The sequence below is a fragment of the Penicillium odoratum genome (assembly GCF_028828045.1).
Source record: "Penicillium odoratum strain IBT 22623 chromosome Unknown utg000004l_segment0_segment0, whole genome shotgun sequence".
Taxonomy (NCBI): Eukaryota; Fungi; Ascomycota; class Eurotiomycetes; order Eurotiales; family Aspergillaceae; genus Penicillium; species Penicillium odoratum.
Window position 1 is genome coordinate 1,015,691 of NW_026643146.1, and position 13,425 is coordinate 1,029,115.

At 49.0% G+C, this 13,425-nt stretch overlaps 4 protein-coding genes across 4 annotated transcripts; 2 read left to right on the forward strand and 2 right to left on the reverse strand.

Moving 5' to 3' along the window:
* Positions 1-314: 314 nt before the first annotated feature.
* Positions 315-1,821, reverse strand: N7520_004641 (aspartate aminotransferase; the record flags this gene model as incomplete). Its single annotated transcript, XM_057138575.1, has 4 exons — positions 315-407; positions 458-1,300; positions 1,357-1,488; positions 1,573-1,821. 4 exons carry the CDS (start codon positions 1,819-1,821, stop codon positions 315-317), a joined length of 1,317 nt encoding a protein of 438 aa, XP_056996782.1.
* Positions 1,822-6,457: 4,636 nt separating this feature from the next.
* Positions 6,458-8,211, reverse strand: N7520_004642 (RING-H2 finger protein; the record flags this gene model as incomplete). Its single annotated transcript, XM_057138576.1, has 4 exons — positions 6,458-6,932; positions 6,982-7,513; positions 7,565-7,961; positions 8,023-8,211. The coding sequence occupies 4 exons, from the start codon at positions 8,209-8,211 to the stop codon at positions 6,458-6,460; spliced, it is 1,593 nt and encodes a 530-aa protein (XP_056996783.1).
* A 1,121-nt stretch (positions 8,212-9,332) lies between these two features.
* N7520_004643 (uncharacterized protein) lies at positions 9,333-11,327 on the forward strand (the record flags this gene model as incomplete). The annotated part of the gene is made up of 4 exons (XM_057138577.1): positions 9,333-9,397; positions 9,463-9,772; positions 9,864-10,440; positions 10,492-11,327. The coding sequence occupies 4 exons, from the start codon at positions 9,333-9,335 to the stop codon at positions 11,325-11,327; spliced, it is 1,788 nt and encodes a 595-aa protein (XP_056996784.1).
* Positions 11,328-11,872: 545 nt separating this feature from the next.
* On the forward strand, positions 11,873-13,099 carry N7520_004644 (phytanoyl-CoA dioxygenase family protein; the record flags this gene model as incomplete). Its single annotated transcript, XM_057138578.1, has 1 exon — positions 11,873-13,099. The coding sequence occupies one exon, from the start codon at positions 11,873-11,875 to the stop codon at positions 13,097-13,099; it is 1,227 nt and encodes a 408-aa protein (XP_056996785.1).
* Positions 13,100-13,425: the final 326 nt, after the last annotated feature.

The window sequence follows — 13,425 nt, forward strand, 5'->3', positions numbered from 1 at the left end:
GGCCCACCATTGCATTAGCATTTCAATGCATTGAAGAGGAGTTTGGGCTTTATATACTCAGATGTAGGCATCATATGAATCACTTCCTGCTTACCCGCTACGTCTATTGTATCTGTACACATTGTAATGAGCATAGATGACTTGATTGGCAGGGAACATTAAATCTAAGAACATCTATAAGAACAATCTCAATGCGCTTGAGCAAGATAGCCTGCTAAGACCCGAAATATCATATCATAGCCATGTAGAAAATGGGTTAGGGTAATCAGTAAAAAGAAATAAAACGCCAGCCCAGCCAATATGTCCCTAGACATCTATTCCCCACGAACAACACTATCAACAGCTTCAGCGAAGTAGTCAATATTATGTGTGTTCAGACCAGCCATGGAAATCCGACCATTCTTAGTCTGCAAAACATTAGTCCAACAGCTTCATAACTCAAGGAATAAGAACTCACCATGTATACGTGCCACTTCGACCTCAAAGTCTGAACCTGCGCCTCCGTCAACCCTGTATACGAGAACATTCCAATCTGCGACGTAATATGCTCCCAAGACCCAGGCGTTCCCTTCTTTTCAAGTCTCTCTCTCAACCCAGCCCTCATCTCCAAAATTCTCCCAGACATAGTCCTCAAATCATCCTCCCACTGGGCAAAAAGTATAGGATCATTCAAAATGCGACTTGCAATTCTCGCTCCATAAGCAGGGGGATTTGAAATCTCCGACCGCTGCAAAATAGCCAATTGACTCGCAACATGCTGATTAGCAGCAGCAGCATCCGCACCCGGCGCCGAGACGAAATGGAACGCCCCCGTGCGCTCACCGTATAATCCGAAGTTCTTGGCAAAGGATTGAGCGACACAGAGCTCGAAGCCTTGCTCGACGAAGTACCGGATGGCCCATGCGTCTTTGACCAGGTCGCCGGATGCGAACCCTTGGTAAGCTGTGTCGAAGAAGGGGAAGTGAGAGCGTGCGCGCATGGCGGAGGCGATTGTGCGCCATTGGTCTTGGGTGGGGTCTACGCCTGTGGGGTTGTGGGCGCAGGCGTGCAGGAGGATGACGGAGCCGTTGGGGGCTGATTGGATGGTGTTCATCATGCCATCGAAGTCGAGGCCTTTGGTCTTAGTGGAGAAGTAGGGGTAGGTGGCAATGTTTAGGCCGACGTTTGAGAAGATTTGGTGGTGGTTTGCCCATGTTGGGTTGGAGAGGTAGATGGTTGGCTTTTGGGGGTGGAATTTGGAGAGGAAGAGGCCGCCTAGATGGACGGCGCCGGTCCCCGAGATGGTTTGGAGGGTGCAGATCTGGAGGAATTAGCTTTGGCTTTTTGTGTTTGGTGTTTTTGTTCGGTTGGACATACCCGTTTTTCTTTGATGGCGGGGCTGTCGGCGCCGACGATGAGCTTTTGAGCTGCGGCTGTGAGGTCGGGGAGACCGCCAATGGAGAGGTATTCGTGATTAAGACTGGGATCGTTGTGGATGGCGTCATCAGCCTGGAAGGGAGGATTGTTAGAAATGAAACGAAACAAAATAAAAACAGGGCATTAAGGCGAGCTGATACGACTCGTGGAGCTTACCTTCTTGACAACAGGCAAAACCCAAGGCTTCGCGTTGTTATCGCGGTAAGCACCAATGCCCAAATCAACCTTTTTTTCAGACGGATCCTCTCGATAGGCCTTCATCAAGCCAAAGAGAGGATCTTCGGGGGCGGCAGCCACCAGAGAACTGGTGAAAACTGAGGAATTGGAGGGACCCATGATGTGTGATGAGATGGAGGAAAGACGGTCGCGAGCTGTCGAGGAAGAAGAATTCTGTAAATGGGCCATGGTTCTAATATACTGGTTTCCCCGGAATTGTGACCGAAACTTTGCTGCTTGCGTTCACCGGATTGGACTGGAATGAGGGGGTGGAGTAAGAACGGTTAAATCAGGTTGCAGCGATTATCAAACAAACATGGAATGGAGTATTTATGAAAGAGACTTGAATCTATATATACATGAAGTTATCGCCGAGGGATTCCACTTTGGAAGCCGAGGAAGTTCCGTATCTTCTTCGTGAAGAATATAGTGGAGTTCACATGCGAAACATGTGTAAATACCAACATTGAACTTCATCATTCCAAGTCATATTTGAACACTATAATGTCATTTTTATGCCTATATGTATAGCCAGGGGCATAATGTAAATGAATATCTTTGAATGAAAATTTCGTAAAAAATAACAGATTTCCTCAGAATACAGATTTACCCGATGGATGATTGTTGTGCCCTCCGACAGGCTCTTTCCGCCGCCGCCGTCAAGCCGTGTGTCATCCAACGCCGAGCAAAAAAGACGCAGTGGATCCTCTAACAAATCCAGGCCATGGCCTGATACGTACCTGTGCGTTATAATTATATTTATCCGTAGGTCGCGTGCGGAGTAGGTTTTTTTTTTTTTTCCCCTTACATATTCAAAATTTATCTACGGAACAATTGAGGATAGATAACCCCCTAGCTGAAATAATATACATGCCTACGTGTCTTCATTAGGGATGTTGTAATTACGAAATTGGCCAACTCATTACGAAATCTTGAAATTTCATTTCATTTTCTCGTTTCAATTACATTTCAAGGGGCTGGCGTCTGCTGAGTCATCAGAAGCGGTAACCTATTATAGCCAATAAAGGCCTATACTTCATTTTTCTGCCATTGTCTTCATCAAGTATGCTGTAGCTCGTGGCAACAGGTGGAAGAATATATATCTTTGGCTTGTTTAGAATACTCTCAAGGTCTCACCCCTTCCTAGCACCCTCACCTTCGAAATGGCTCCTAATCATCCTTGCGGAAAGGTTTCCTACTCAGAGCTCGAGCTTCAGAGATGCTTCAAAATCATACAGGGTGATAAAAAGGTAAGAACTAATTCATAAACTTATCCTCTACTCCCCTAATTGCAGCTTCTTCAGGTGCCTCAAGCACAATGTCTTGGATGCTTGAAGACTCGCGCCAAAAATACTACACGCCAGAGTGAGCATGTTAATAAATGCACAAAAGCACAGGCTCTGATGGATCCCAAGACCGCCGCAGAGAAGAAACAGAAATTGCTAAGTTTCTCTACATCTCAGCCAGCCAGAAGCATTGATCAGCTAATCGCTCAGGTCTGTTTCACCGGGGCTAGACCATTCAACCTTTTCGAACAGCAAGAAATGCGAGAACTTATCCATGCGTTAAGCCCGACGTATCAAATTCCTTCCCGCCAACGAGTCGCCGATGACCTGCTGGATGAAGCATATAATGAACTACTAGAGAAGGTTATTAAAGAGTTACGGAGAACTGAGTTCTTAAATGTCACAGTGGATGAGACCACTAACATTAGATCTCAACGGGTGATAGTGATGACTATAACAACGCCGATAAAGTCATGGTTTGTCTACTTGAATGATATGGAAGACAAGACTCTTGATGCTCCTGCTATTAGTGGTTGGATCTTGAATAGTCTCAAATGTCTCCTACTACAACTGGATACAACGATTGACTGGAAAAGAATTAATTCTATCTCGACAGACACATGTTCTGTCATGAAATCGGTCTGGGAGAAGCTAGAGAACACACCAGAGCTCAAACACTGCTTTATGATTCCCTGTGACTCTCACGGCCTACAGTTAATCATGAAGGATATTGTTGATGCTAAGGGTTCGAAGGTTCCACGGGCTGCGGAGGTATTTAAGTCGGCCCTTGAAATAGTCGTCTTCTTCCACCACTCACCACTCGAGTACGCAAGGATGCAAGGAAAGCAGATTGAGAAGTGGGGATATAGGAAGGCTCTTATTGCGTCAGTCATTACAAGATGGGGAACGCAATATAATATGCTCTCCTCGCTCCACGACTGCCAAGAAGCTATCTGTGAGTGGACACTTATCACTCCTGCTACCTCGACTGCTAGGGGGAGGGAGATTATTCGGATAGCGAACTCGCATTCGTTCTGGTGGCAACTAAAGGAGTTGATTAAAATCCGTAAGCCTCTACATGTTGCCCAAAAAGAGTCCGAAGCTCGGAACTCGTCGATTATGGAGGTAACGCAGCGATGGCTAGATCTCCATGAAGATCTACGAACATTGGCTTCCCAAACATCTCTTAAGGACGATTTCTTGTCCTATTTGGATGGCATAGGCTGGCAAAGTCGAATACTACGTCAGCTTGAGCCTATCCACTGGGTAGCCTATCATCTTGATCCCGCTAGAGTCCCTGGGAAAGTTGACCAGAGCTCTCGTAATTATATCGAAGGTGTGCTACGGCCTCTACAGAACAACGACAAAAGCTCTTCCGCTTGGCATGAATTTCTGTCATTCAGGCAGAGAACGGGCGCTTTTTATAATGCCTCCTGCTGGAAGGCCCAGAGCCCGTCTCTCTTTTGGCTTGAGGCAGTACGTTATACTATCAACGATTAAAACGAAGGACTTACTTACGATATGCTTATACAGGAGGACTTTGCTCCGCTTCTTGCACCCTTTGCTCGTCGACTCTGCAATACTGTGGCAAATTCAGCGGCAGCGGAGAGAGCCTTTTCACAGATGAACCTTCAGCATACAAAAGTCCGAAATAGGCTCGAGCCCCACCGCGTTGAAAAACTGCTCTTCGTGCAGATCAATAAACGACAATTCCGGACAGAACGGCCTCCCGAAGTTGCGCAAGAATCACTCCTTCAAGAAGAGGATAACGAGATAGAGAGGGTTTTGCAGCGAAACCAAGTGCTAGACGATCTATCAGGGGGCTCATATCAACTACTAGAGCAACCACCGGAGCAACCACTAGAGCAACCGCCAGAGCAACCGCCAGAGCAACCGCCAGAGCAACCGCCAGAGCAACCGCCAGAGCAACCGCCAGAGCAACCGCCAGAGCAACCGCCAGAGCAACCGCCAGAGCAACCGCCAGAGCAACCACCAGAGCAACCGCCAGAGCAACCGCCAGAGCAACCACCAGAGCAACCACCAGAGCAACCAACAGAGCAATCACCAACGTCTGCCCTGGTTTTAGCATTGAATTCAGCTTTGACTTCAGCTTCAGAATCAACAAATCCTGCCCTCATTTCTGCGTTGAAGTCGAGGCTTAACTCCTTGTTGAAGCCAACTTCGGAGCCTCCCCTTAGTCCTTCAACGAAACCCACAACAAATTCAGATTCAGCTCATCTTATGCGGACGAGGTCGAAGCGTGTATCTGAATGGCCTCAAGGAGTTCCAGATGATTCCAAGCGGCCAACTCGGCGACGGCGGGGGATAGATGACACATGATGTCTATGTCACGTGCTTTACGTTCGACTGTTTTGATTGGAAGAATGGAAGATAATCATTACCACTTTGGGACTAGCTAGATTTCAAGATTTCAAGCCCCATTTCAAATTACATTTCAAGCAGCCAAATTTCAGGAATTTCGAAATTTTGAAATTTCATTTTGACATCCCTAGTCTTCATACATACCTGAACACTATCTCTACATAAGTTACCCAGTATCTACCGAGCTCTGTTCTTATCTTAGGCTATCGGAATCACCCCTCACCGGACATCTAGACGCGATAAGCCTACATTATTTAGAAGCCCACTTAGGTATCTGCTATGCCCCCGACCTCTACCCAACCTCCATCCAATCCCGGAACCCACAAGTTCCAGGAACAATATAACCCAATCCATCGTCTCGAGGCGCCTATCGATGAGGACGATCCCGGAACTCCGCAGCCGCCCGGACATGCTCCGACTCCAGCCGTTCCCCGGAATAATGTACTAGACGTTGGGGAAAGTCGGGCGCTAAGGAAAATGGAAATGAGGAGGATTGTTCTATGACATCAGGGCAATGTGCATTGGCTATCTTTGGCAATAAGCCCTTCCCATGGAACAGGAAAAAGGTCCAGGGTTCTGGATTGCTTACCAAGTCTTATTTATTGAACCCGTGCTCTTATACGAATATATAGGTACAGGTGTCTTAGGTTGACGTACGCATGGAAAGAGATGCTTGGCCATTCTCCAATTTGGGATTCCAGTTTTGTTTTTGTTCTCCCCACATCTGGAGACTCCACTGCTAAATCCCCGCTGCCAAGGCGCGGAGATCCCTTTTGCCGATAATTGGGGTTGCGGGAATACTTGCCCTATACTGTACTGTTTATATGTCATGACGTACGTAGAGTAAGTATGTTTTCCTAGATTTGCTGGGATCTACATCTGCCTATATATGGCTATGTACGGGAAGTATATGCAACAATCGAAAGTCAAAAGACAAATCAAGACAAGGAATGAAAGACAACACAAGAAAGGAAAGAAAAAACATTTTCCTCCGTATCTCAAACGCCTATGTACCGGAATCATTTGTCCAAACCAAACCGCATCTCTCGTAACGCCATAATCAGCTAAATTTGTGCAAATCAATATGTCAAGCTGGAAAAGAATAAAAGTTCATCGAATCATGTAATCAGGGGTTAGGCATGTTAAACATGTCAGTTTCATCTGCCGGAATTGCTGGGCAATTCAGCAGTTTCAGAGGTCGCGGTTTCGGGTTCGCGCTCAGTTTCGGCTGTCTGCGCAGGGGTGTGGGTAGGGACGGTGGGCGTCGTCACTGTCGGCGTCGTTGCGCCACTTTCAGCCGGACTGACACTCTCGACACCGTGGCTACCAGAGCGACCGCGGAACCGCTCGCGAAGTCGGCTACCGAGACGGTGTCGGACGGCAGGGGCAGGGACAGCGAGGGCTTCACTTTGGTTGGCAGCGCGGACGTGGCGGAGGGCAGCGAGGCGCTCCTCAACGGTGGCATTGTGCATGCGACGAACATTCAGGTAGTTGGTGAGACGGTGGTGGGAATGTCGGTGTGTTGCGTCGGTAGAGGATCCAGCCTCCTCGGTCGCCGTTTCCTCCGTGTGCTCGGCATTTTCATCTTGCTCGGCATTTTCCTCCTTCTTCGGCGGGTTAAGATCGATGCGGCTGATGGGAGTTAGATGATGATGCAGAATAGGATTGGTACAGAACATACCAGAGAGGACAGGTGCCAGAGACATTCACCAGCCAAGGATCAATGCACTCCGGATGGAATTGGTGCTGACACGGTAAGACCCGCAGATCCTGACCCTTGATGAAATCATCTGTACAGATGGGACAGGAAAAGTTGCCAGCTTCGGGCACGGCCTCTGCCTTGGGCTCCGGTGCAGCGGTGATAGGGTGATCGGTCTCCTGTTCGGGCAATGGCTCGGTTTCACGTGGAGTAGTTTCGCCGACCTCGGCGACCTCTGGATGAGGAGATCGGTCACCAGAATCATGGCTGGCCAGCTCAACATCTCGCTTGGCAGCATCGACATCTCCGGCAGGTTCATCGCCAAATTTGACAATAGGAATTGTTTCGAGCATGGCTCGAGCTATACCTCTTGCTCTACTTTGCCTGGGTCGACCTGCCACCCGACGGGGTCCGTATCTCTCTGGATGACGATGTGCGCGAACAGCGCCGGTGATAATAATGCCTAAAAAGAGAGCTGTGATGATACCGGTAATACTATACAATATAATCATGGCTGCATCCAAGTCAATATACCAGACAGATATTCAGGGAATGGAACACAAACCAGTATTGGGACTATCACCGTTAGTAGTGGTACCTGTGGTTGTGGTATTGCCGCCATCGATACCGGGCATAACACTAGACATAGTGGCGGTTGTGTTATTTGAATCAAAAGCGTCCTGTAGGATGGTTGACGATCGCAAATTGATCACAGTGAAGATATTGCGATAATTCTCAGCAGTATCATCGGTTGTCAAATTGCAGTGTGATGCTGAATTACTGTACAGGATGATAGCCCCCGGTAATGTCGACTGGCTGTCAACAGTGTCGATGGTGCGATCCGCCTTGAAGGGTCCGGGGTAATCTGAAGAATCACACGGAATACAGGCAATTGAGGAGGAATTCAGGCCAACCGAGTCTTCCGCGACCACCTTGGTGACGTTACCAGAGATTTGAAATGCCTACAGATAGATATTAGCCATGCAACCCGCGGGAAGTTGGGGGCTAGATGGGGCGCTGTACCTGTTTATCACTATTTGAGAGACGGACAAGAGACTGGGTCAGCGGGGCAAGGGTCAAATTAGAGCCCGAAACCTGGAGAAGAAAGCGGGAAGAAGAGGACCAGGATAAATCCTGGGAGGAGTTGGAAGGTTGAACAGTCACGGTCGCCAACACCGAGACGAAGAAGTAGAAGAGAAAGAAGGGACCCATCGCTGATGTACGGGAATCAGCGGAAGCGTGGGGTGATCAGCATTAGTCAGGGCCCAAAGAAAAGTGGAAGTCAAGAAGGACTTTGGGGGGGAAGTGGAGTGCATAAGAAGGATAAAACAGGAAATTAAAAAAGAGGGGAGAAGCTAAGGCCGATCGTAGTATGGATCCCCGTGGAGTAAAAGCAGATCAATGATCATTACGATAAGGAAGATGGAAGTTCGGAGGTTCCATGGTCTTTTGGAGGATCAGCTGTTCCCATGATCAGTAAAAAGAATAATTGTTATCTTAGTGTGGGGGATCCACACAATTGACTCGTTTTCGCTCTCGGTTCACAGTATTTATAACCATGGTCTTTCTGGCCAACTTACATGTAGTTCTAAACATGTCTGATTTGTCATTTTCTGTCTGTTCGCTTTTACCCCCGCTTAAACAAGCCATCGGACTATCGTCAACTGGACGACCAGCCCGAACCTTAAAAGACCGTACCATTTCTCATTTCTCATTCTCACGTTCTTTTCTTCAGGCCTAAGATGATATTGGAACTCCCCCCCCCCAATCTTACTATCTTATTTCCCTCCTATTTTTTATTTTGTATTGCCTGTTTCCTATTTCCTATATCCTAGTTTCGTACTGTCCTATTTCCTATTTACCTATTTTCCTATTTCCCCATTTCCCTATTTCTCCTTTTGTGTTGTATGTTGTATGTCGTACACGGGGCATAATCTCCAGAACCAAAGCCCCAGATGTTCGTAATCTGATTTGCGGAGAAGTCATAGAGTGGAGAGGAGAGAAAAGGTCGAGGCTCCCGTCGACCGGACAAAAGCAGAGAAAGAGGGAAAAATGAGGAAAAAGAGGAAAAAGAAGGAGAAAAAAAAAACAAATATTACATTTAATAACTTTGACATTTCTTTTCCTTTTTATTTCCTTTTTAATAAATTTTCTCATGTTCTTTTCCCATTTTTAGTCTTTTTCCCTGGCAAGCGGCTGCACCCGCTCCTCCGCGTTCCCTTCTGCAATCCCTTCCCTTCTTCCCTTTCTTTCCCCTCGATCGGCAGATCCACTGATGACAACTTGAATCTCTATATCATTCAATCCGGGCCGCGGGTGTGATGCGTCGCACCATGCCTGCCCAGGACGATGATCCATTGGCTTGGGAATCTCGTTTCGACCGAAAACCCGTTTCCTCGTAGGCCTCTTTCACCCCCCCCCCCCCAAATCCAACAAGGATGAAAATTTTCCTGACACTTCCAGGAACCCCGTGATCGCAGACCTCGATATCGAATATAGTGAATTGGCTCAGTCATGGAAGGCCTTTATTCGTCATGTCCCGACCGAGAATCGTGTCATATGGGAGGAGCGACCACAGACGGCCACCGATGTTCAGGCTTTGGTGCGCAACCTCCATACCTTTTGGATATCCCAACCCCGCCAACGGCTGGCCGATCTCTGTGACCGACTCCTTCCTACCATCGATTGTCATGCTCGGATACTTGCTGTCCTCCCCGATGGTAATCTTTACTATACCCCGCTACTCTATGGGGTGATGCAGTCGGTAATCAAGGTGAGTTGCAACCCGGTCACGGCCAACCGTCCACCATCCACTATCCGACACCCAACTCTGCGGACCGCTAAACATCTCGTTCGTACTCTAGGCATCGTCAAATTACCCCCGGGTCCTCGAGGGCCTTCTTACCGCCTTAAATAATATTACTAGTGCCATCAAGGCCCCAGCGGAACTCAATGCGTCCCACAGGGGGCCGGTCGCTGAAATATACACCCTGATCTTCTTATTTCTGAATGAATTCATGGACTGGTATGTGCGACGGTCCACCTGTCACCTATTAAGGAGCCATAGCCAGGATGCCTATGCCCACTTTCACCCCCTGGTCAAATGCATCCAGCGTCAGGCTCAAGACCTTTCCGGCCCCTCGGATGCGATGGATGTCGACGAGAGTTGGGACTCCGCCTACAGTCCTCGCGCCCTATGGGAGGAGTCTCAGCTCAGCCAGGTGGGACGGGAAGGAAAGCGCAGGCGACACGCCGCACAAAACACCATGACCCGACGCTTGATTTGGGATATCCAGGAAGATGCCGAGAAACGTGATCAGTTAAGAAAAACACGAGATCAGCTGTTAGGGCAGATGCTACAGAATACAACGGAACAACTAGTCCCTGCAAAGGAGCAGAGCAACTGTATTGTGTGCATGACAACTGCTGCTCCGGACCTTGGTAGGTCTCCTCCCTCTGGATTCCCAAGGAACTTTGACTAACTCTGCCTAGTAACACCCCTTGTCGAATGGTCGCGGGGGTCCAAGCGTCGACTAGCCCGTCTTGAGCTGCAGAGTGAATCCAAGCACCTTCAGCCCTTCTTTGATAATGAGGATCAGATTCCTCACTGCGATCCCGACGTCAAGGCTGTGACTGAAGCTAGCGTGATTTCCTCCCTCCAGAAATGGGTCACTAGTCCCCGTTCCCAGGCCCTAGCCGTTGCTGGATCCCAAACTACCGAGTCGCTAAGCCCCGTGTCCATGATCGCCGCATCCTACGCCTTTTTTGCTCGGGAGGCCGGACTTCCGACTCTTTCCCACTTCTGCAAGCTGTCTTCCAAAGAAGTCTCTGGACAGACCCCTCACCAGCAAGGGCTGATCGCCTTGACGTATAGTCTCATCCGACAGATGATTGATAATTTACCCACTGTGGTCGACAGTGACTCACTACTCGATCTCACTGCAGAGCGGTTCCGTCCTATTGACGGCACATTGGGCAGCTGGACCGCCGCTCTATCACTGGTAGACACCCTCCTTCATTTCGCACCACCCTTATTGGTATGCGTCATCGATGGTATTGACACAATCCACGACGAATCGACGGATGTTGCCCTGCGGGAATTGATCCGTGTGCTACTCACGCACACCCGTCATCAACCGCCTAGCGGCGACAGTCCCGGTCCAACGTTCTTGTTCAAGGTTTTATTCACCGTCGCCGGGCGTCCTAGTGCATTGGTCGATACCATGTCCGAGAACGAACTCGTTGTGAGCGAACCCACCCTGTCGGACGAGCCCTCGGCCGAATCAGTCCTGACCTCTGACCTTGGTGCAGTCATGATGAATGCATAAGCCGCGTCGCAACCCCCTTTCACGAATCTCCTACTGTTACTTTGCTCCGTCTCCCATGGAGACTTCAAGACCCTCCATAGATCTGCACATTAGGGTTGATTTGGGTCCCAGGTTCATAATGATTGCATGAGGCACGAAGCGACGGTGATGACTTCGGCAAATTCTTTGGTTTTCTTGCTATTTATATGGGAATATCCTTCTTCTGGTTCTGGTGATACCTTTTTGATCTTTCTCCTTCATTACTTGGCGTCTAGGATAACACGGCCCTGGATGAGGACCACCCTTTTGGTCCTGCTTGCTTCACCCGATGGTAGACTCTGTACTTTACTACTTGGCTGTGATACCCATGTCTAGAACTGCATTACTTGTTTTTCATCGGAAACCATAACCCGAGGCCCAGAGCCCTTTCTGGTGGACACACGATGTTGGCCACGTCAATGCGGGTCTTAAAAGAATGAAATGCGGGGAATCTGATGGAGATTGAATTCCGGAATTTTAATACTTAAGCCCCGCAGCAAGCAGGATTGCCTACATAGAGTTACAAGATGCATGACATACCGATCCCAACCCGGAGCTTCCAACCCGGTTCCATCCAGTTGGATGAATTTAAGCGAATTTGTTCACGCACAGTTGATACCTTCACCTACCCATTGGCCTGTGCAGTGGAGCGTAATATTCCAATCTATGACGTCGGAGTGGGTGCTGTCGCCACGATCTCACAGCTACAGGATGAATGGCATCATATCCTGCACACTGGCCCAGGTGTCTTCGTCCTACGAAATATGTACCACCCCGACCGGTACGGCCAAGTCTTGTCCGCCTCGAACGAGGCTTTCAATCGCATCATCGCCAGGGAACGCGAATCCAACACATCTCAAGGGGACCACTTTGCCGCCAGTGGCAGCAACGACCGAATCTGGAATTCTTTCAACAAACATGGCGCCGAAGACCCCACATCATTCGTAGACTACTACGCCAATCCTTGGTTAGCCGCCGTCTGCACTGCGTGGCTTGGTCCAGGCTATCGAGTAACCGCACAGGTCAATGCGGTCCACCCCGGCGGCGCAGCTCAGGAAAGTCACCGTGACTTCCACCTGGGGTTCCAAGAGGCAGATGCGTGTGCCCGTTTCCCAGCGCCAACCCAGCTGGCGACGCAATTCCTTACCCTGCAGGGAGCCGTCGCGCACACGGACATGCCCGTCGAGAGTGGGCCGACGCGCTTCCTACCATTTTCTCAAACATATGCCCCTGGGTATCTCGCCTGGCGCCGCCCGGATTTCCGTACCTTCTTCCAAGATAACTATGTCGCATTGCCGTTGACTCTGGGAGACGGTGTTTTCTTCAACCCAGCACTCTTCCATGCAGCAGGGGCAAATGTGATGGATCCGAATAACGGTGGGTTTCGGCGTGTCGCGAACCTGTTGCAAGTAAGTAGTCCGTTTGGTAAACCGATGGAGACGGTGGACTCTTTACCACTGGTAAAGGCTACTTGGGATCTACTGGTTCAGCGATATCAAGCTGCTGGGAAACAGATTGCCGACCAGGACCTTGATCCCCAATACTCGCTCGCAGCACGGGAGATTATGGCATACATCCAGGCTGTGGCGGAGGGATACCCATTCCCCACGAACCTCGATCGTCGACCACCTGCCCCCAGTGGGATGGCACCGGAGAGTGAGCAAGATGTGCTGCTACGGGGATTGGAGGCAGGATGGGATTGCGTAGAGATGATTGCTGCATTGGAGAAGATTCGAAATGACGAAAGAGCTTAAGCAAATGTCGAATCACGAACACCTAGAACCAATTGAATCTATCCCTGTTCATAATTACGTATATGCATCAGATTCGATCTTGGGAGGGCGCTGGACCCTCATGTCCCTGTTTTGGTGAAGATATAATTGGCTGACCCATTAAGCCAATGTGGAGTCGAGTGGACCTGCATCCATGGCTTTTTGGAGAACTTTTCTTTGGTGGCGAGTGAGGGGAATCAGGGGTACGTGTACACACAACTTTAGTGCAAAATTAGTACAATTAGTACAATTAGTACAATTAGTCCATTACAAGTTAGTACTCCATACATAATTAGTAGAGATACGGA